Source organism: Schistocerca cancellata, chromosome 5, assembly GCF_023864275.1.
Source record: "Schistocerca cancellata isolate TAMUIC-IGC-003103 chromosome 5, iqSchCanc2.1, whole genome shotgun sequence".
Lineage (NCBI taxonomy): Eukaryota > Metazoa > Arthropoda > Insecta > Orthoptera > Acrididae > Schistocerca > Schistocerca cancellata.
The window spans coordinates 564,107,192-564,131,974 of NC_064630.1; the positions used below are offsets into that span (position 1 = coordinate 564,107,192).

The 24,783-nt window shown below is 38.2% G+C and overlaps 1 protein-coding gene across 3 annotated transcripts in view; it reads left to right on the top strand.

Moving 5' to 3' along the window:
* Positions 1 to 21,591, top strand: part of LOC126187851 (adhesion G protein-coupled receptor A3) — a 173,234-nt gene extending 151,643 nt beyond the window's left edge. For 2 of the 3 annotated variants that reach the window (XM_049929165.1, XM_049929166.1), the window contains 5 exons: positions 1,099 to 1,203; positions 5,713 to 6,127; positions 8,115 to 8,582; positions 18,136 to 18,523; positions 19,928 to 21,591. In XM_049929165.1, the coding sequence (XP_049785122.1) occupies positions 1,099 to 1,203; positions 5,713 to 6,127; positions 8,115 to 8,582; positions 18,136 to 18,523; positions 19,928 to 20,649 (2,098 nt within the window). In that variant the 3' untranslated portion in view covers positions 20,650 to 21,591. The remainder of the gene's footprint in view (positions 1 to 1,098; positions 1,204 to 5,712; positions 6,128 to 8,114; positions 8,583 to 18,135; positions 18,524 to 19,927) is intronic. The other variant, XM_049929167.1, reaches the window with a different exon arrangement.
* The last annotated feature ends 3,192 nt before the right edge of the window (positions 21,592 to 24,783 follow it).

Genomic DNA, 24,783 nt, shown 5'->3' on the forward strand with positions numbered 1-24,783 from the left:
ACGGCGTGTGGCGGAGTGGTTCCACGACAGTATCATCTCTGTAACGGACTGGCCTGCACAGAGTCCAGACCTGAATCCTATAGAACACCTCTGGGATGTTTTGGAACACCGACTTCGTGCTAGGCCTTACCACCCCACATCGATACCTCCTCTCAGTGCAGCAAAAATGGGCTGCCATTCCCCAAGAAACCTTCCACCAATTGATTGAACATATGCCTGTGAGAGTGGAAGCTGTCATCAGGGCTAAGGGTGGGCCAACAGCATACTGAATTCTAGCATTACCGTTAGAGGTGGCCACGAACTTGTAAGTGCCAGGTGTCCAAATACTTTTGATCACATAGAGTGTGTGCATTGTTAATGCAAATACAGTTTCTAAAGTTTTCATAGTTTCCTTTTTATGATTAGACAAAGTCCAAAATAAAACATTCAACAAAGTCAGTCTTATACCTTCACTTATCTTTGTTTGTGGATCCCAACCACACTGCCCCTGATGACATATCAGTATCTTAGCCCCTTCTGCAAGCTTCATTCCAAAAAGAAAAGGGGGGGGGTGAATGTCCTCACATACTAGATACAGATTATTAGCATTAAGATTTCCATTTTACATTTGCTTTTCATCCTGAAATGTTACTTCACAAATCAGTAAATAGCCTCTATTAAATGCCTGTGAATGATAAGAGAGCCTTGTGAAACCTGCCAGAATTTTTGTTGGGGAAATTAATTTGTGGCACTAATAATGACAGCACTGACAATCCCAAATATAATCTAAATCACAAAATTCATATCATGGGTTTATGCATATACCGTATAATAGAGTATTCTTTTAAATACTTTTCAAATTCAGTGAAGGATCTAACATCTCTTGACTTATTGTTGTTAGTGTAGTGATAAGACCAGACTCTTTATTTAAAAGTATCATCTAGCTTCATTTGTGCTGTTACACTCATTTTTGTTAATGATACTTGGTTTTGGTTTCGTATATACTATCCCACTCTGCAGGACAAACTTTCTATCATTGTGTTGCTAAAAAATATAATATATTGTAGTACTATAATGTTGAATTCTATGGAATTAAATGAAATTTATTTTCCTCTACAGCATAGGCATCTATCAAACTGAAGACATCAAAATCTGTCAAAGTGTAGGCTTGTTGCTACACTATCTTACGCTGTGCTCATTGCTGTGGATGGCTGTCAGTATAAGGTAAGTTTCGAGTCTTTCTCCAGTGTGTTGTTATGTAGACTAATGTTTCAATAGCAGCTATGCTAGTAGTTGAAATAGGCTGATGTACGTCACTCGAACACAAAGAAAATTTTAAATTTTGTCGGCTGATGTGTATTTATACACAGAATGTCTGTTCTTAAGTGAAACAGTTGAAGGCATATTTTTGAACACTGATGTAGAGACTTGAAAATCTTAGATTTAATAAATGAAGCAATGATTTAAAAAGTTGCTGAATAAATTTTATATAAATGATAGTTATACATTTGGGCAAATATGACTCCTCATAAAAGCAAATGAAGGAAGAATGTGTGTGTGTGTGTGTGTGTGTGTGTGTGTGTGTGTGTGTGTGTGTGTGTGTTGGGAGAGAGAGAGGTTGCAGTGAAAATGAAAAAGAAAGAGATGACGCAATCCTGCACATCAGTGTTATTAGATATGATTTTTGAGAAAGAAATCTACAGTGTCAGTTTGAATGTGGTGAGACCAAATATAAATTTGAGTGATGGGGATATTACAGAAGTCTGACTGGTAATACAAGAAAATAATTTCTACATAAACTGATTGGCAAATTAGTGGTAAAGAGAGACTGTAATTAGAGCATAGAGTTGGAGAGAGCAAACTGAGGGAGGCGATGATGTCTGTGTGTCATAACAGTAGGTAAGACCATGAGATACACTGAAAATGATGTTGAAGCATGTTCGGCAAAAGATTTTGCAGAAATTGCTGCATGTTGTGTGATACAGTTTCATCCGGTTTCCTTCTCCAGGCCGTGCCTTTTGCACATTGTTCATGGAAAGTAATTAAAACATTGCAGTGGTGTGTCAGCATTTTTACTTTGAAATCTTTTATCAAGTGAGTGGCGTCATCATCCTGTCACAACGTTTCAATGCATTCCGTATCCATCGTCTTCGGGCATAGTGTCGAGATCCTGTCTAGCGTGTTCCTTTATAGCCGTTGGACCGCTGTCAGATTCCTCCTACCGGTCAATCACACACCAGTGGAATCATGTGGTGCACTCAGCATTGCTGGTGGTGGATGGGACACATGTTGCAGCTCCAGTGCAGGCGTCGAGTCTCGATGTCTATTTATTCCAGCCCCAGTCACAGTCTCCTTCACAATGGAGCGCTCCTGCTGAGTTTTCCTAGCTGTGGGATCCTATGCTGCACTGAGATGATAACCACTCTCTGAATTAATTAATTTTTCGTGTAGACAAATCTCTACTGCCTCCTCGATCACCAAATCCCAAAATCTGTCATAATTACATAACTTCATCATTTCCAAAAATTAGATGATGTGTCTTTCACTGATGGTGCATACAGAACACAGCATCAGCAAAGAACACACCTTCGAATTTAAGGAAACAGTTATGTACCACTAACAGATTTTGGGATTTGATGATCAAGGAGGTGGTAGACATTCATTTACAAGACAAATTAATTATCTGAGACAGTGGTTCTCTTCTCAGTTCAGCATGGAATCCTGCAATTAGGAAGATTCGGCAGGAGTGCTCTGATCTGAAGGGGTGTGTGGCCAGGGCTTTGATGAATGCACACCAGGACTCAATGCCCGCACTGGAGCCACAGTGTGTATGCCCCCCATCACCAGTGGCTCCAAACACACCATGCAATTCCATTGCTGCATGATTGGCTGGTGGACAGAATCTGACAGCGGTCCAGGAGCTACGAGGGTGGTTTGAAAAGTTCTCGGAATGGAATAGGAAAAAAAAAAGTACTTACATCACTGAAACTTTTTTATTTTTCAATGTAGTCTTCTTGTAGATTAATGCACTTGGTCCAGCAGGTTCCAGTTCCTTGATCCCATCACAGAAACGAGTTTGCTCCATGACTGCAAAATAGTTGTCAACTCTGGCTATCAGTTCTTTGTTTGAAGTGAATCTTCATCCACCAAGAAAAATTTTCAATTCTGGGGAGAGGTGGAAATTTCACGGGGCCATATCAGGTGAATAATGTGGGTGTGGCAACAATTCATAACTTAGTTTGTGTAATTTTTCCGTGGCGATGGCACATGTGTGCGGGCGTGCATTGTATTGATGGAAGATGACTTTCTTCCTTGCTAAACCTGCCCCCCCTTTTTTCCAATTATTTGTCCAGGAGGTTAGCACAATATTCTCCAGTAATTGTTTGCCCACTGGGGAGATAATCAAGAAACAGAATCCCTTTCGCATCCCAAAAAATGATGCCATGACCTTTCCCGCTGAAGGAATTGTCTTTGCTTTCTTTGGTGGTGAAGAATCAGCATGTTTCCACTACTTTGACTGTTGTTTTGTCTCTGCGGTACAGTAGTGCACCCAAGTTTCATCTGTGGTCACAAACCGCCACAAAAAATCTTGTTTTTTCTCTCCTAAAACGGGCCAAACTTTATTCCGATATGTCCATTCTCATGCATCAAGAGTAGCGGCACTCATCTTGCAGATAATTTTTTCATTTCTAATTCTTCAGTTAAAATGCAATATACCCTTTCAGATTACATCTGGCAAGCATGAACAATTTCACACACTTTCAATCGGCAATCCTCCATGACCATTTTGTGCAATTTTGCAATGATTTCTGGAGTAGTGACACATCTTGGCCGACCACTGCGCGGTTCATCATCTAAGCTCCCCTGACCAAATTTAAATTCATTTGTCCACTTGGCAACAGTTGAATATGAAGGAGCAGAGTCCTCCAGTGTATTATGGAAATCAGCATGAATGTCCTTTGCTTTCATACTTTTCTTTACGAAGTACTTAATCACTGTTTGAATCTCGAGTTTTTCCATCTTCACAAATCACTATGTGGGAACAACAACAGAGCCACGTCACCGCCACAGCTCTCTTCCAAGAGCACTGACGTGGCACATGTTTACAGGCAACTGTCCAATGAATATCTTGTGAACAACTTGTTGCACTAGTGCTGACCTCTCATGGTGATTCCGAGAACTTTTCGAACCACCCTCATATAAAGGAATGTGGCAGACTGCATCCTGACACTTCGCCTGAAGATGATGGATACAGAATCCATTGAAGCGTTGCAACAAGATTACAACACCTCTCGGCTGCTAACTTAAGAAGATTTCATAGCTAAAATATGCCAAGAAAGCCTGTAATCACATCAGCGTTTTTACTAGATATGCACACTTCAGTTTTAAAAAGTGTATCGGTTCCTCTGCTAGTTGTATATCAGATGATACTGAAGTGGTTAGTAGACTAGTTTTATACATGTTAAATGCAGTGCTGTGAGCTACTGAGGAATGAAAATCTTGGCCATATTGTACAAGGGTTGGTCTGAAAGTAATCAGGATGACTAGCTTCTTATCTATTGTCACATTTCTGAGAAAATCACTGCCACCATTACCACCTACAACTGCTTATACCATCCATTAGTTAGCAAGCATACAGTTTTCACGGCTATGATTACCAGAGCATAGAAACTACTTTTAAATGAAAATTAGCAACAGAATTTGGTTTGTAACATTAACAAATTGATACTAGAGTAATTTCGTAGATAATCACTCCAATAAATCAAACTTATCAGAAAGAAACAGAAAGTGTAACTCAAATGTAAGTATTCCACACAATGGAAACCATTCATGGAAAATTGCCTGTCTGTTCTGCCCCTATACCATTAGAATTTCTTTTGCAACCTGCAATAGAAGTCAGTGCAAAATTAATTATAAAATCACATCTAATGCAGATGGGCACAGTGGCTGTGACTGTTAGAAGAATACGTGTAACCATTGTACATATGTCAGACGGAAAGAGACTTTTAAACTAGGCACAATTAACATCACATTGCATTGTTCATGTTGGGACACATGGCAACGTTGTCATTAGTACACAAGCATGATTAAGTAAAATAGCATTGAAGATAAATTAAATTAAATATATACCAACAAAGCCAAAGAAGTTTGAGTAATTAAAAAACTCAACAGATAATAAATTAAAGAAAGACAATGCCCTTAAAAAAGAAAAATATTAAATACTATGCCAGTCGGAATCGGACATTAACAGGAGTATGGTACTTGTACAATTTATGACGTGATTGTGAACTCGATATTAGATTGTATTGAAATTATCAGTTAAAAAGAATAGGACCAACCAGAAGACAAAAAAATGGGACCAACCAGAAGACAGGCAATACTCCTCTCACAAATGCTAATCATGAAGTTTAAGAGCCAGTGACTGTTCTAAAGTTGTTTATTACTTCAAAAGAAGAGGGAAATGAGATGAGACAAACAGTCACATCCTAAAACATTCTCTCAATTTGAGCAGGAAATAATCAAATTATATTAGTCCAGTTGAAACATCAAAAAGAAACCAAAGGTGTAAATATGGGTTGTAGATAATATTCTGTGGGTATTATTGACTTAGTGAGTGGATGGTACACTACAAAAATGCAGCCATTATTTGTGTGTCATTACATGACAGATGTTCTTTATTAACTGTGTTAATGTACATAAATTAGACATACATCAGTTACTTACATTTTTCAGTCACATCCACAAGCGTCTGTCCCGCTCTCCAGAAACAACAGACACAGTTAATGCAGCCGACGACGATGGATTGCCGTCAGAGGGGCCAGTGCCAGAGCCATTGCTGGGCCTTTACTTGGTCGGATGGGGTGTTGCACTCATAGTGTGCGGCATTTCGGGTGCCGTAAATCTACGAGAATACGCTGGACAGCGTCGCTGTTTCCTCTCAGGTGGACCAGCCCTAGGGGCAGTAGCTGTGCCATGCTGTGCTTTGGTTCTGTTGCTGGCTGTCTTGTTGGCTTTGGCTGCAAGAGCAGCATCTGCTCGCACAGTAGACAGTGATCCTGGTGAAGGCACTCAAGCGACTGAGAATCTTGACTTAGAGACACTAACACCTCCACCTCCAGCGGCTGCTGACAGGGACAGTTATCACAGTGTAAGCAACTTAAGCTGCCATGTAGCACATATTTTGAATTGTGGGAGCAGTCATCTGAATATCATAATTTTGTCAATGCATTTCTGTACGAGCATATCAAAGTCTTTGTTATATGTCTACATAGTTAACTTGCTCATTTACACATATTGTGTTACCGGTCTCCAAATTCAAGTGTATGATAAGAACCAAGTGTGTATTGAAGAGCATGTTCTCATCTCCATCTGGTTTCACTTCTCCATTCTCCTCTCATAGTCTTTATTTATTTAGCACTGGTTTTCAGCCAGCACAGTATAGCTGTACAAGTTGTGTGTGTGTGTGTGTGTGTGTGTGTGTGTGTGTGTGTGTGTGTGTGTGTGTTGGGTGCAGTTACATCATCAAATTTTAAATTACTGATTCTAGAAATGTACACACAACTTACATTTGAATAGTAGAAGAGGTATGGAGGAAGAATCAGTGAAGCTTGAAACTGAGAAAGTATAACATTAGGCTCACAGTGTAGATACCAAATGAGGATTTTATGACATATGCTGTTAACTTAAGGGACATTCCTGTGTTACCCAGCTGGAGAACTCCAGAATGTGTATACTGACTATGTATTCACCACATGTAGACTCAGATTTCTGCAGTCTCATCCCCACACAACTTTATCCATTCGAGCTATAAATTTTGCCTGCGACAGGACAAGTAAAATGGAAAAGAATGCAAACTGCCCTGTAGGAAAGGCGTATTTTTCAGTAATGGATATAATTACATTCTCAACATATGATGCAATTTGAAGAATTCAATACGCAAAGTATATGGAAATTTCACAGCTTTTGATGACCACTGCTGGAGAAAGGCTTTCTCTTGACTTCTCCCTGCATAATAGTCTTCAGCGATACATATCCATGCTTTACCTTGTAAGTTTTCTGTCATATAGCCATCTGTCATTAGATTGTTGTCTCATTCTTATCTTTATCACTTGGAACCCAGCAAAGAATGTCTCTGGTCTGTCTGCTATTTTATTCAGCTGGTTGCGTGATGATCTGCCCATCTCTATTTTGTTTTTATTCCTGAAATTATTTCTTCCACTCTAGTTGTTTCCTGAACAATTTAAATGTTTTTCTGTCTCTCCTAGCAGTTCCCAGCACACCTCTCTTCACTTCTTGATGAAGAGTCTTCAGTTTTTTAATGCTTTTCACATTAAAGGTCCATGTTTCAGTACCAGGAATCAGAAATGGTAATACACATTGGATGTTAATTTTCCTTTTCAGGCAAAAAGGAAGCTTAGTTTTTAATACCCTATTTAATTTGCCTAAAAAAAAGCTCCTTACCATTTCTGTTCTTCTGTGCATTTCTTTTGCTGTGCAGCCAGTTGTTCCCTTCAACTGCCCTAAGTAAGAAGACATATCAACTGTTTGTGACTTCTTTGTTAACATTCATTATATTCATATCATTGTGTGGAGTATGTGTTATTATAATCTTATTGCAATTGATCTCAGTGCCACTTTTATTCCATTTACCATTAAAAATTATTTCAACTTTTGTAACACCATCGAGAATGGTAATATTCAGTGGAGAGAACCCCTCGTAAGTGACTAGCACCTAGTACGTCTAAAACATATGTCCTGTTCGATTTCTATTTGGTCCTTATTTTCCTTGCTCATCTAACAGTGCTGCTGTATCCCGTTTGACATTATTTAACTTCTCTTCCTAGTCCACTAACTTGTCTTCCAATCTTGAAATTCAGCAATTTATTATCTCTAAATAAAAAGTAGAATAAAAAATGAAAAACCAGAAATGTTTAATGGCTATTGGCCTTTTTATTTGTATGTTGATGTTTGAAAGTTTGATATCTCATAGAAATGAGTATGTACATTTATGAGTACTTGAATTTTCATTCCCCATTCCACCATCTTTTTCAAATAGAATTATAGCAGTCTATGTTTGATTTCATATGACATTGTAAGTAAGAAACAGTAAATAATAATAGTCACTCTGCTTGCAGGAAGATACAAGCGAGGCAGAAGATGGTGAGCGTCCTCCTGCAGCCCAAGTGCGTGCACATGCAGTGACACTTGTACTGTTTTTAATTGCGTGGGGATCTGCTGCTGCTGCAACTGTCCACCCTATTCCTGGATTTCTGCGACAAGAAGCCTTGTTTGGCACACTGTTTGGGTTTTCAGCTGCTGCTCTTGGATTGTTTGTTGCCACATTTTATTGTGTTGGTCGTCGTGATGTACGTACGTGCTGGGCTGAGCTCAGATATGGCGAAGTTGTGGGACAGGCAGATGTGGGGCGCAGAAATACTTCCACTCACTGTTGTCGAACCCGCTCAGTTTCTGATACTGCTCCAGTGCCTGTCCCGCAAGCAACACTCACCAGTGTGGCAACAGCCACACCAGTTCCAAAAATAATAGAAGCCAATGGTGTTGCTGCACAGACTCTTGCTCGAACAGACAACAAGCGAGGATTGGTGAGTATGGATGCACATTATATCTTCTCATATAAGAATATTTATATAAAAAAATTAACTGCTGGTTTGAAGGACTACGTCAGACTTACATTTATTTTATGTTCACAGATACTGCAAAATTAATCAGTTTTGGCATACATTTTGTATCAATTTTAACTTTAAAAAGTTGTCATTTATTTTCTTGTAACATGGGTCCACAGCTCCTATATATTTTTTAAAATGATGTCATCTTGCTTTCAGCTGCCAGAATTTTATTTTACAATTGCTGTTTCAGCATTAAGAGTTTGACACACAGGTTAACAAACTGATATGTCAAAGTCTTATGCTTGAAAATGTCTTAATACCAAAATTGAAGTTGTAAAACAAAATTCTGACAGCTGAAAGCAAGATGACAGTGTTTAAAAAATTGTATTTATGGGTTGTCAAGCTTTTTCATATAGACCTTCTAAACATAGTGTGCATCATAAACACATCATGAGTAACAGGATGAAATATGCAGAAACACTATAAATACTTCCATTATTGAGTAAAATTAAGTAAAAAATCTGACTGCCATAAAACATATTTCCACATCATTTATTACTGATTTTTGTAATAAAAGTAAATTTCAGAAGACTATTACTTTGGTTTGTTTAAATAAAATCCAACTATCTGAAATTCAGTTTAATTTCCAGATTCATTATATATTCAGTATTGAGGCTCAATTACTCCTTTCACTGATGCAAAAAAACTTTTTTCCCTACAGTATGAAAATGTCATGCTAATAGTTTCCAACATGATAACCATAGACATAGAAGACATGTTTACCGTATTTACTCAAATCTAAGCCACACCTGAAAAATGAAACTCGAAATTCAAGGGGAGAGAAAAGTTTTCGGCCGCACCTACAAACCGAAATAAAGTTGGTCCATTGTAATATGAGACACAATTTAGGTCAAATGAATAACTATACAGCTACAGTAGTTTGGTGCAATGTCGTAAGCTTAGCAGTTAAGCTTTACCAGGTAGCCATTGTTATGCGTCAGATGCTCCGTCCATATTTATACGGGTACCCTTCCTTTTTCACATGCTTAGTCTGGTTTGAATCGATTGCTTATTTTTCTTTGATCTGATAAGTGCCGTTCTCTTTGTTATAGGTGTTTACAACACTCTAAGCTGAAAATGCATTATTGTACTGTGTCATGCATTGTTTGTCGCTTTGTGATAATGCATGTTTACGACCTGTAGCCACTCGCGGCATGGCTTGCTTTTGTACGCGGTACCGCCGCTTACAACAAAAAAAAGAGAGGAATTGTCTCATTAGCGAAATGGTGAAAGACTACTATTTGTTGTTACTTACACTGCTGTTTTCTTTGATAATGATCAACAAGAACCAATTAATAGACTGCGTATGATAGAAGGTGTTCTGAATGAGAGTTTAGCTAAAAATTTTCTCCGTTTGAAAATCTTTGCAGACACCTCTTTTGTACATTACATTCTGCACAGAATTAGTGTCATCTTAGATTTAAAAATCTAGTCAATTGCCATGCTTCATTTCTGACTGTATCGCTGTTAGCCATAAGAATAATACGAATATAAACATGACATGATATGTATATTCTTCCGCGTTTGCTGTTGTCTCCAGTAGTTTCGTAGTTTATTAGGCTGACAGGATTTAAATGAGATAGCAGCAAACACGAAAGAATACATGGCAAAATGTTTATATTCGTATTATTCTTGTGGTGAAGAGAATACTGCATGTGATTCACAATTCATAGAAGTTACTATTAGCAACCATCTCTTCTTACAGGTAGCAAAAAATTCAGAACGTAGAGTTGGCCATATTGACGAACATCCCAAACAGTCTTGCCAGTCGGATTTTCATGGTACATTGAAATGCTGCTACATTCGAAGAGGAACAATATGGAATTTGTATTTACTTCGCTGGATAATGTATGAAAATGCAGTGGTTGAAACTCGCGGCGGGGAAAAAAAGCTCGTCTTCCACTTCTTTTTTTTTATTTACTGACGCAGAGGTTGTGGCGCCTGTAATTATCTTTGTGCCTGCAAAGAATGCCTGTGTAGCACTACATATATTTGATGGCTGAAGTTAGTTGTGGCGGCACCTACCAACATTTTTCAGAATTTCCGCTTACTTTCCACTCGATTCTAAGCCGCAGGCAGTTTTTTGGATTACAAAAACCGGAAAAAAAGTGCGGCTGAGTTTCGAGTAAATACGGTATTGAGATTACATGGATTAAAACATTTGTTTTCAGAAAGATCCATGAAAAAGTCACATATTGTACAGTCGATTATGTAATTAGTGATTTTTGTGTCTAAAACAATATCCTGGATCATTTCTCCCAGTAGCTCTGAAGATTCTTTGTTGTTGTTGTTGTTGTTGTTGTTGTTGTTGTTGTTGTTCATCATATGTTATTTTATTTTATCTTTCAGAAAATAATACTCTTGTGAATGTTCTGTTTATGTACATTTTGTGAGCCAGAAGTATTGATTCATTTAGTTTATCTTCCATGCATACATCAGCAAAGCTCACATGCAGTTAGATGTGGAAAAGAAAGCCATTAATGTAAAATTTTACTGACTGCTATCTAATTTCACAAACAAACCTTGGTGGTGGTGGTGGTGGTGGTGGTGGTGGTGGTGGGTGGGTGGGTGGGTGGGTGGGGGGGGGGGGGGGAGAAGGAAAAAAAAATTCTGCATTGACAGATCATGTGGTGTAACACATCTTCATTTAGCTGCCTATTAGAAAAAAATTGCATTCTAAAATATTTTTGTTCAAACTGCAAATTAAATGTTTGAAATATTTTAATACTGTAATGAGTTTTGTTCCAGTAGTTTGATGCTCATCTATTTCTCCTTAGGTAGACTTATCTGATTAATTGTGGAGCTTCTGATAAAACTCGTCAACAGTTCTTATAATTTTGTCTCTTCCAGTAACAATGCCTGCCCAGCTATTCTGAATAAGCTTACCATTTGATTGACTGAAACAAAAGACCTCAAGTTCACATTGTTTTTGATAGTCTGTGCATTTTGTGTTCTGCAGTTTCTTCTGACAACCTTTGTTATGTTTTTCTCGAGATCTCTGTATTTCGATGAGTCTTTATCAGTGTTTCTCCTTTATTTTATAAGCTGTTCTATTATGATGCTGAATTTTGGATTTCTTCATTTTTGGGATGCGTGGACTTTCTTTACTGTTGTACGAATACTGTTGCTAATTTCTGTTGAGAGTTCATTCAGTTCCATTTCTCTGAACTTTTCTGTTGGTCATTTCTTGTCTATGCATTGTTTTAATGCCTTTTTTTCTCTTTCAGCTCCTTTATTGTAAGTCGGATCTTGCTTTTTGTAACATGTTTTCTCGCAAGTTGAGTGTTTATTTGCATCCTTGCTCTAACTGGTTTGTGGTCACTATCTTTATTGACACTTCTGAGTACATTTAATTTGTTTGATGTGAGGATGTAATCTAGTTCATTCTTACCCATACCAACAGACCTTATCCAATCCACTTCCTTTTCGGATTTTTCTTGTAAAATGTACTCGTGCAGTAAAAACATCCATTGGTAAGAAAATTCGTCTTCATTATTCCTCTCTGGTTTTGGATTCCAAGTCCAAAATTTCAAATTAAGGGAGGATCTTCTGGGGACTTCAGTCCTATCTTGACATTCGAATTGCCAAATATTAAGGAAAATGTGTTGTCTGATTTGCTGTTGTCACATCTTCATATAACCTATTCTATTTCTTCATAGGTTGAGGTGAAATTAGGTGCATAGGTACAAATGAGTTGGACGCTAATCTTGGCATTCAACTTATGGATCACATAGTTCAGTCTGCTTAAAATGGGCATGGTCTTGGTGAGAAGGTGTTACATCCCGTTGTGAATTAGCAAAGCTATATCCAATATACAAATTTATGTCGGAGTTATTCTGAAATAGGAGATGTCAGGACTTGACGATAGTAGTTGTTTTGCCTGTTTTGCTGATTCCAAATATGTCTCATCTGATGTTCTATAATTTGTGTGCTGAATGGACGATATGCTCTTCTAAGTGTCATGGTGCAAATATTATATGCAGCAGCATAGAAAGTTTTGTTTGAGTTGTTCCTGTTGCCTTTTTGCTTAGTTTGTTGTTTAATTTGATTAGTTGACTTTTTGCCCTTCTCCCTCCCATAATCCCTGTGGCATACTGACATTTCAGTACAAGATTCCACCTCTACTTACTTGGGGTATGCTTGTTTTAAAGTCTGACATTTTCATTTAGGGGAGGTTTGGACCATATCTCATGCTAGTCCAGCAGGGATTGATAAGGTATGAAGGGTTGTATAAGGATTAGTAGATATTTGGATGGATAATGGTTTTAGGGAATGTGTCCCCCCCCCCCCCCCCCCTCAAAGTTAGGGAAGTGAAAAGGAGAAAGTGCTCACATAGGGCAGGGTTCACCACTCCCTGAGATGATCTTGCTCCCACTTGGATCGTGAGAGGGAACCACCTACTACTCAAGCCAAAGTTGATGATTAATCACAAAGAGCTGTTGTGAACGTGGGATTGGAAGAACGTGAATGTATTGACAAAAATTGTATGGCAACAGCTCTGAGAAGAATTGTAAGGTGCCAGGAGAAAATCAGATCATGAGGAAGATGCTTGAAAGTGGAAGAGAGACACTTGAGAAAACACTCCAAATCCTGGTAAATAAATGTGCCATGGACGGAAAGATTCTAGAGGCGTGGAAAAATGAAGAAGTCATTCTCCACTATAAGAAAAGTGACAACACTAAACATCGAGAATTGCAGACGTATTATTCTTTTGTCTGTCTTTTACACACTGCTAACGAAAATCATTACAATCTGCATGAGTCAGAAAGTTGATTTTTGCCAGCCAGTCAAACAGGTGGGATTCAGAAAAGGTTACACTACAACTAATCATGTTCAATCGATATGCACACAACTGTTAGAAAAATCTATGGAACATAATATCCCACTTCATGTGGCCTTCATAGACTACTAGAAGCCATTCGTCATGATCAAAATGAATGATGAACAGAGCCTGCATTGGCTACATATATACCAACATAAGCTGCTACATTCAGAAGAATGCCTCTCTACATGAAAATAATGGAAGAATAGATCACTGAAAAGGTTCCAGTGAAAGGAGGTGCCAGTCAAGGAGACAGAACCTCACAAATAAGTTATTCACCTTGGTTCTGGAGGATGTGTTCCATGTGTATCATGAGAACATAAAGGTGGTAAACTTCTCGACCATCTTTGCTTTGAGCCCTGTCAGTACAATGGTCTCTATCAAAAAACATGCTCTGGAAGTAGTAAATGAATACATTTATCTGGCTCATAAAATCCAACTTGGAGAAGGTAACTTGGCAACAGAGATCACCTGGTGAATTATCCTCATCTCATTGGCATTTGGAAGACTTGGTTACATTCTCTGCAAACTGACTATCCCTATAAATTTAAAAAGGAAGGTTTATGACACTGCTAGTAACGACACATGGGCTTGAAACAAGTGACACACAAGCAGCACAGATTGAGTCTGCATTGGTTAAAAAGCAACAGAGAGAGAGAGAGAGAGAGAGAGAGAGAGAGAGAGAGAGAGCAGTGCTTGGAGTGAATCAGAGAGACAGGTTCGAAAACGAAGCAAGACTGAAATGGTGTTGGGCAAGATGCATGGCCAGTAACAACTTCAAATGGAAAAAAACTCATGATGCAGTAGCTTTGCAGGGAGTCAAAGAGAAGTGTCAGACATCCTGTGGCAAGATGAAGAGATGGCATCGAGCAAAATGCGGCCAACATCCAGGGGGGGGGGGGGGGGGGGGGGGGGGGGGGGGGGACTGGATCCAGATTGCTCAGTGAAGATCAGCATGGAAATCTTGGGAAGAAGCCTATGTCCATGTTGAAAAAATTATTTCTACTGATAAACGTCAACAGTATTCTTCCTTTCATACTGCAGTTATTCATAATATAAATATTAGGAGAGGCTGCAATTAATATACTTTTGTACTTGACCAGGTATTACAGCAGTACTGGCAATTTGACCAGATACTCTGTATGTGACCAAAGAAGAATAGGATCAGCAAATCCTAACATTTGAGCCTTTAGTGACTTCGGAGACCTTTCTCCTAATAACTTATGAAGAGGAATACTTGCAACCATTGAGATTTACTCTCTCAAATATTATTTCCAGATGACTGGGTGTTGTGTGCTGTCCTTAGGTTAGTTAGGTTTATGTAGTTCTAAGTTCTAGGGGACTGATGACCATAGCTGTTAAGTCCCATAGTGCTCAGAGCCATTTGAATCATTTTTTTATTATTTCATTACCCAGTGTTCAGTCACTCTTAACATTATGGTCTAGGGCTTCTTCAAAAGAAAAATAGTGTAGGTAGTATTGTAATAATGTTATTGAAGGTTTTTTGTGACAGATGCAAGATAAAATACATATCTTTCTTTCTTCCTCCTTCCTTCTTCCTTCTTCTTCTTCTTCTTCTTCTTCATTGTCACCACCATCACCATGAAAGGCCTGTCTTTATTTAACAGTGATTTCAATGTTGTAAGTGGTTTTCTCACTGCACAAAGCAATGAAATTGGTCATAGTGTATAGAATTTGTAAGCGATGCATCCAGTATCCAACGTTGCTGTTCTTCAGCTACCAAACATACAGTATTATCGTACTAAATATACTTACTATCAAAACATAGGCCAAACCTTTTTCTTTGTTACTCCAATATCTGATTATACCATGTACAACATTATCAGGTAATAATATCTCATGCATATGTAACATATTAATTTGTCTATTTAAGTTTGATGCTTCAAGTCATCCTTCCAAATTTCTATGATAAATAGGATTTATAACACAGAAAGTAGGTATTAAAGATAATGAAAAACAATAAAATTAATGAAACTTCTTGGCATATAAAATTGTGTGTCAGACCAAGATTCAAACTCAGGACCTTTGCCTTTCTCAGGCAAGTGCTCTAAATCTGAGCTACCAAAGCACGACTCACAACCCACCCTCACAGCTTTAGTCCTGCCAGTATCTCATCTCCTACCTTCCAAACTGCACAGAACCTTTCCCATGAAACTACTTCCAGGAGTGCTTGTTCTGCAAGTTTAGCAGGAGAGCTTCTGTGAAGTTTGGAAGGTAGGACACAAGGTTTTGGTGGAAGTAAAGCTGTGAGGGTGGGTCGTGAGTCGTGCTTGGGTAACTCAGATGATAGAGCACTTGCCCATGAAAGGCAAAGGTCCCGAGTTCGAGTCTCAGTCTGGCACACAATTTTAATCTGCGAAGAAGTTTCATATGAGTGCACACCACACTGCAGAGTGAAAATCTCAGTCTGAATAAAATTAATGACTACATTACAAAACCCAGAAGCATGTAACAGGATTGCTATTGTCATTCTATCATGTGTAGACAGTATATAGTTAACAAAGTGGTTTCATGGAGTACGAAACCTATGAATGGTTACTGACTTCTGTACAGTGTGTTTGAAATTGTTTGTTATTGGATTATGAAATAATCTCATAGGAAAATTGATCATTGTTTAAGTCAGAGCAGTCGCCTCATCATACATGTAATACCAACGTGTCAAGTGATCTGTTGTTGCTCCGACTTTTATATTCACTGTTCTTAAGACTAATCATATTGTATCCTTTTGACTCTTGAAGTATAAAATTGTATTTTTAGTTTCTTAAAAATCAATTTATTTTATAAACTTGCGTGTATTAACTTTTGTGTTGTGTCCAATATTCAATCTGAAGTCTGACGGAGACAAATAATTTCATTAATAGTGTAATTCATTATTTTTCATAACGAAGGCCCCCGTAAAATCATATGTCAATAGCAAAAGAAATAAAATGTTTCTTTAAGCTGCATGCAGTGTCACAATACTATTGAATGTGAGTAAGGATTCTGTGTCCTTCTGCCATGCTTGCACTCAGTGTAGCTGTTCAGTCTAGCAATCAGAGAATTTTACAAGGTCTGAAAATAATTATTGCTATTGTAGAATTTGTGTCATCTTTGATTGCAAGGTTTTTTTTTTATGTTCGCAAAGGAATTACAGACATTGGCTGCAAGCAGGCGTTGATTTAAATCAACGAGGAAAGTTGAAAATTTGTACTGGACTGGTATTTAAAGCCAGGTCTCCCGCTCCCTAAGTAGATGGTCCAAGTGTTAAGCCATTTGGACACAGTGGTCATCACAACTGCTCGGACTATCCTAGCACACCTCCCGTCAGACCCAAATCCTCAACTTATCCACACATTATGAATGTAGTGCCCCGTGCTGATTATCCTCATTATTCGATATATATAAACAAAGATTCTGTAACTTACCAAACGAAAGCGTTGGTAAGTTGATAGAAACAATAACAAACACAAACACATAAACAAATTTCAAGCTTTTGCAACCCCCGGTTGCTTCATCAGGAGAGAGGGAAGGAGAGGGAAAGACGAAAGGATGTGGGTTTTAAGGGAGAGGGTAAGGAGTCATTCCAATCCCGGGAGCAGAAAGACTTACCTTGGGGGGAAAAAGGGGCAGGTATATACTAGCACATAACAGACACAAGTAGACATGGGGAAAAATTCCACATGGGAAAAATATATCTAAAAACAAAGATGATGTGACTTACTAAACGAAAGCGCTGGCATGTTGATAGACACACAAACATACACACAAAATTCAAGCTTTCGCAACCAACGGTTGCTTCTTCAGGAAAGAGGGAAGGAGAGGGAAAGACGAAAGGATATGGGTTTTAAGGGAGAGGGTAAGGAGTCATTGCAATCCCGGGAGCGGAAAGACTTACCTTAGGGGGGAAAAGGACAGGTATACACTCGCACACACACACATATCCGTCAGCACATACACAGACACAAGCAGACATTTGTAAAAGCAGTTTACCTTTACAAATGTCTGCTTGTGTCTGAGTATGTGCGGATGGATGTGTGTGTGTGTGTGTGTGTGTGTGTGTGTGTGTGTGTGTGTGTGTATATATATATATATATATACCTGTCCTTCCCCCCCACCTCCGTAAGGAAAGTCTTTCCACTCCTGGGATTGGAATGACTCCTTACCCTCTCCCTTAAAACCCACATCCTTTCGTCTTTCCCTCTCCTTCCCTCTTTCCTGAAGAAGCAACCGTTGGTTGCGAAAGCTTGAATTTTGTGTGTATGTTTGTGTTTCTATCAACATGCCAGCGCTTTCATTTGGTAAGTCACATCATCTACACACACACACACACACACACACACACACACACACACACACACACTAGTTTCAGTCAGTAATGATCACCTTCAAATCAGCCTCTGTTAATAAACTAATCAAAACTAGCAATGAAACACTTGTTATCATAGACTGATACAAATTCTAAAATTTCAACTATATGGATCACTGTTACCTCTATTGTGAACATGTCACTCATCATCACAAGTGCTGTTCTTCCTTGTCAAATAACAGTTAAGCCTTTTCACAACTTACATTCTCCTTTCACATTTTATTTTGAGGGGAAAAAATCTTTGTTCTATTTTTAATGCATCTTTTTCATTTCAATTACAGGCAAGTGTCAATGTTGTCTTATTGCCAAGGCAGCCTGCCCAATATGTTATAGCAGCTGGAGCAGCAAGTGATCCTCCAGGTGGCATTAATGAAAATGCTGAGATGTTCTACAATCCACGTCAGAGCACTGTAGCGAGAAAGTTTTTTCGGAAACAGCGTCGCCATGCTGCAGGATTGGCAGCCCGCAGGTCTGCAGGTGCCGGGGTGGCCAGTGATACTGATACAAGGGCTGAGAGTGCTGTTTTCCTATCATCTGACATGGAGAATGCAAGTAGCAATGTTGCAGCCAGTCTGCCACGCATTGACTACTCATGGCCAACTGCCCATTGTAAACGACAACGTACCACAGCCACCAATGGTGCTCTTAGTGCAAGCAGTGATGAGTATGGTTAGTTCTTTGTTTTTTACTTTTAATATTAATAATTTAAGGAGTAAAGGCAACAACGCACTGGATAGTTGAAGTAGTGGATCATCATTAACAACATAAATAAGATGAAGGAGAGGAGGTGGAGAGCAGGAGGGATGGATGGGGAATGGTGGCTGACAGCTGCAAAAGGGAGGCAACAGGTGCACTGGCATGTTATGGCAGCAAAACATCTAAGAAATTAGCTATGTATCTCATTCCATGAAAGTGCAGAAAATGCTGTGGCATAAGTAATGTAATGTTCAAAGAAAATGTGTTTTTCTCAAAGTACGGCAGCTGGAGCTCACCACAAGCATCTTGCTAAACTCATGTCTGCCCCATGATACATTCTTCCTTGAAATCTTAAGTAATCATACCAGGGTGTTTCCAACACTTTCACAAAATGTAATACATAGATAATTCCTTAGATCTAAAGGAAAACAGCGATATCATGTGAAGGTAGTCAGCTGAAAAATTTGTATTTTCTTTGAAATTAAACAGAAAGTGAATACAACGTAAGACACATACATTCACAATAGCACAGCCCCCATACACATGGCCACTTTCTACACACGCTGGGGCCCAACTGTTGAGACATAGCATCTAATGAGGGTGGTTATGTTTGTGTGAGTTATACCTGTGCGAACGTGTGTGTGTGTGTGTGTGTTTTCTACTTCAGAAGAATTGTTTCGCCCAGAAGCCTGTTTTTTCAGTCTCTTTCATTGTGCCTGTCAGTGACTCAATGACTCAAATAGTGAATAAAACACATAAAAACACAGCATCATTCTTCAGGGGAAGAAAGGACGAAGTGGTTGTTCAAGGATGATGGATGGGGGAGGGGGTGAGGAATTTCCTGTTGGATAGCTACTTCAGTGGTGGAGACCTTATCAGTAGCTCTATTGTTACCGTCCTAACCATCAACTTTTTAAGTTGCAGAGCTCACCATTTGCTTGGACAGTGCTACATTATGATGTTGTTCTCACTGTATTAATAGTGTGCTTATGCTAACATCAGTGTAGACCTAAACACAAGTCCCTCCTATAAATTGTCAATAAGTATTATTTTTGTAAATCAGTTGACATGTTTCACTTGATAGTGAGATATTTTGAACCTGCTTCATGAAATACAAGTATGCTTATAACTAAGAAATAATATATGCTGAAGAGCAGTTGTAGGAGTAAAAACTGATTAATAGAAGACCAAAAACTGGTTTATACAAGAACTAAAGTTGTTCATTAATAAGTTATTTCACATCTTCTGTCAACTGCAAGAGAAACTGACACAGAAAATATAACAACAAATAGATTAAGAAAAAATTCCATTTACACCCTAAGTCACAGGCATAAATAATTTCCAAGTTAGAAGAAACTTACACATTTTCTATCATAGGTGTGGGTGACCGCTTGGGACCTCCACTTGAGAGACTAGTGATAGGTGCAGAAGAAGCAGCCATGCAAGGACAAGTTGATGACGCTGGACCAAGTGAAGCTACCTGCTCCCAAACTCGAGCAGGTATTTGTCCAGTGCCAGAAGTGGAGGAGCCAACAGCATCTTCAGCTGCTGATCTCAGTGAATCAGTAGATGATGATATGCACAGACATTGTAAATCACCAGGCAGTACTCAGGATAATGCTTCTGTGTCTGGTGGTGAATCGCTTATATGTGGAACTGGCAGTGGACCGCTTGGTGCAGCATTTGACACTGATGATTGCAGGACTGATGGTGAACGCTCAAGTTGGAGGGAAGAAGAATCAGAGCTGGGCTCTGAAACAGTGCCCGAGAGTAGCACACATCTCACAGACAGTATGGATTCAGTTTCAGTGTCTGTTTCCGCATCTGTCTCTGACATCCTACGTTTGACTGTTTCTGTTCCTACTGAGACTGAATTTGAGCCCAGCAGTTATATTTCTCATGGGAAGGAACAACATTGTAGGCATTTCAGTGATGACAGTACAGTAAGAGATTCATTAGCCAGTGTACCTATTGTAACAAATGGAGACAGAGACTCTTTAACGGGAATAGCAGCTGGACTGGAGACTTTGTGTTGTAATGGTGATGAGAGTACAGATTTTGATGATCAACTTGTAAATAAAAAAGAGACTAGTGTGTAAGGATGAAAGCACCTGTAGAAACCCTTGACGGCCTTAACTGAATATCTTCACATTAGTGTACCATTGGTATGTAGGGCAAACATTGCAAATTAGGTGTCCTTAAATAAAAATAGTAGACAGTCAAACAAAACTTCCTGCATGTAAACACACACTGTCATTTACAAAGTTACAGAAGTCTTCTGACAAATATTTGTTTTCCAAATTAAAATAATTTTAAAGAAATAGTGCCATCATGCATATATAATCTTGAGCTGCTTATGATATAGTATGGCTCTTAATATCTGACAAAAATGCACAGTTTATCAAATGTTCCAGAGAGCTTTGTGGCTAGTTCCTAGCTCATAGAGATGACAGTCACTCATTCACTGATATGAAAGTGTGCGTCTATTAATTATGCCAAGAGATTGAAACTGCAGTCAAAATTTAAATGAAATAGTACAAAATATTTACAATTTATTTGTGTCGTTTTTTTAACATACAAAAATGCCCACACATATGTAGAAAGCATGTCAACAGTCTTTTAACATTTTACATATAAAATTTCAGCACAATGAAATACGTACCTGAAGGCTCATACAGAGCCTGTGTGTCACCTGCCCTGCAAGTATCGATACTGTTGCAAGTGTGTGTGTGAGTGTATCAGTTTTTTCTGTATTGAAGTAAGTGTGGCATGTCTTGCCTTTGTTGTTCTGATGTTTATATAATTTTGATAGATGATGAAGCTGTCATTTATATGAAATACATTGTATGAACTGAATTGTACAGAGTAAGTTATGCACAATCATGTACAAAATATTGCTGACTGAAAATATTACTTATGGTGTAATACTGTAATTTATTCTGTTATTAGAAATGAGTTTGTAATGTAAAATTTTTTACTTTGCCAGAGAGATTTTTTGATAAACAGCTGTGATGAGTGGCATAAAATGTTATCATAATGTCTTTAATTTTGTGGAAATGATGATTTATGGTGTAAATCCTAACCCATTAATTTTCATTATGCTCCTGAGATTCCTTGGTCACTCATCAACTCTTACAAATATTTTGCTACTGGTAGCAATACATTCTTAAGAGGTTTCTGAAGGAACTAGAACACTTTTGCAACAAAAATTAATTGCTGTTCTGAAGGCTATTGCCAAACATCTATATTACTTACTGTACTTAACAAAACATGACACTGCATAAAAGGTTTATTTTATGTGTAGATACTACTGTCAGTCACACAAACCATGACAAGACATGAACCTAAAATCTCAGAATACATATTATAAGAAAATCATGTGAAATATGCAGGAAAACTCCTGGAATTTTTATTCACATTTTATAATTATGACTGACTCTCAGGATTTTTTGTAGCATGCTTTTTTCTCACTTGCAATTTAAATAATCATATAATGAAAACAGTTTCTTCTACATTGTGATGGTTCAGAGGTAGGTACGGTAGACAATATTGTCTATTGAGGAGGAAGTTTGGCATCTTGAATGTGCCAAAAATTTCTCAAGAATCAAGTTCCTTGGCTGGAGACATTCGCCAAGCCATTAGCCATTTGCAGTTGTCAAAACCCTATGATATGACACATCACAGAACTTTGACATAAGGAACACTTTTAACTCAATTTTCTGGTGCTTATGTGCACTGTGGTTGTCTTTGGTGTGGTGGTTCAACTGTTGTAGATGGATAACTTTTGTGGGTCAGTTAAATTAGTGACAAATGCCATTTCATGTTACTGAGCTTTTTGCATTATTTACTTATGAGCCTAAAAAATTATTTACTACCAACTAATTAGTATAGGCATTGCCCTCAAAAACCTAAGAAATAATTATTGATTTTATAGAAAATTTTTTCCAATGGTCGAAAAGCATTACCGTATTTACTCGAATCTAAGCCGCACTCGAATCTAAGCCGCACCTGAAAAATGAGACTCGAAATAAAGGAAAAAAAATTCCCAAATCTAAGCCGCACGTGAAATTTGAGACTCGAAATTCAAGGGGAGAGAAAAGTTTTAGGCCGCACCTCCAAATCAAAACAAAGTTGGTCCATTGTAATATGAGAGACAATTTAGGTCGAATGAATGACGATACAGCTACAGTAGTTTGGTTCGAGTCGAAAGCTTAGCAGTTAAGCTTTACCAGGTAGCCATTGCTATGCGTCAGGCGCTCCGTCCGTATTTATACGGATACCCTTCCTTTTTCACGTGCTTCGTCTGGTTTGAATCGATTGCTTATTTTGCTTTGATCTGATAAGTGCCGTTTTCTATGTTATAGGTGTTTACGTCAGTCACTCGAAGCTGAAAATGCATTACTATACTGTGTCATGCATCGTTTGTCGCATTCTGATAGTGCGTGTTTACGGCTTGTCGCTGCTCGCGGCATGGCTTGCTTTTGTGCACGCTACCGCCGCCTGCAATTTAAAAAGGAGAGGAATCGTCTCATTAGCGAAACAATGGCAAGAGACTGCTATTTGTTGTTACTTAGACTGCTGCTTTCTTTGATAATGATCAACAAGAACCAAATAATAGACTGCGTATGATAGAACATGTTCTGAACGAGAGTTAGGCGAAAATTTTTCTCCGTTTGAAAATCTTTGCGGCCGCTTCTTTATTACATCAAATTCTGCACAGAAATTAGTCATCTTAGATTTAAAAATCTAGTCAGTTGCCCTGCTTCATTTCTGACTGTATCACTATTAGGCATAAGAGTAATACGAATATAAACATGACACGATACGTATATTCTTCCGCGTTTGCTGTTGTCTCACTCTAGTTTCGTAGTTTATTTGGCAGACAGGATATAAATGAGATAGAAGCAAACACGAAAGAATACATGGCAAAATGTTTATATTCGTATTATTCTTATGGTGATGAGAATACTGCACGTGATTCACATTTCATCAGGTTCCTATTAGCAACCATCTCTTCTCACAGGTAGGAAAAAATTCAGAACGTAGAGTTGGCCATATTGACAAAAATCCCAGTATTACCAGTCGGATTTTCGTAGTACATTGAAATTCGAAGATGAACAATACGGAATTTGTATTTACTTCGTTGGATTATGTATGAAAAAGCAGTGGTCGAAACTCGGGCGGAGAAAAAAAGCTCGTCTTCCAATTTTTTTTTTAAATTTTATTTACTGACGCAGAGGTTTTGGCACCAGTATTTATCTTTGTGCCTACAAAGGATGCCTACATATATTCGACGGCAGAAGTTAGTTGTGGCGGCACCTATCAACATTTTTCAGAACTTCCGCTTGCTTTCCACTCGATTCTAAGCCGCCGGCGGTTTTTTGGATTACAAAAACCGGAAAAAAAAATGCGGCTTAGATTCGAGTAAATACGGTACATCCTGTACTGCCAAAAAGCTACTAGACAGATAACATTCATTATTGACAACTAGTTTCAATCATCTGGTTGACATATTATGAAATAAGTATTGCTTAAAAAGTTCCTTGATGTCAACTGTGTGGTGAGAAGGTAAGTTTTTATCACATTGAACGTTGTGGGTCTTCGATGGTAAAATGGTCTGAGTTGTTAGATGATGTCATATTCCTCTTTAGACTTCACTGCTCAACATTTTGATTCCTTTGAAGATGGATTGACACATCTAGCATTGAAACGTTTGTATTACTGCAGACATCAGTTAAGTGAGCTGATATTGGGTATGGCAGACAAATTAAGGGAGGACAGTTCAGATACCAAAATGGTGTACAGATGATGTCTGTCTGTATTTGTTGATACGCAGCTGCTATTTTTTACTAAATATTGGCAAGCTGAAAGTTACATCATGTTTAATGCACTGGAAACTTACTTCCTGTTCAAAGAACTTTCCTTTCAATCAGTGATTATATTGATAAGAATATACAAATAAGAATATATAAATCATATGATGATGATGAAAGTGACTAAAGCTAATGGTTAATCAAGAATATTATTTACATAGTGTCTATATTATTATGTCACCATCCTACTTATAAAAATATTTAAAACTATATGTCAAGATGCAGTTTCTTGTGCCACGAAATGCTTTGTCATGTGTGTGTTTCATACAAGTATCCATAGGGCACAGCACAGTGGACATTTTTTTTTTGAAAAATCACAAAATGGTACATTTGTTATCTCTGGGGTCCTGCAGATCAGCT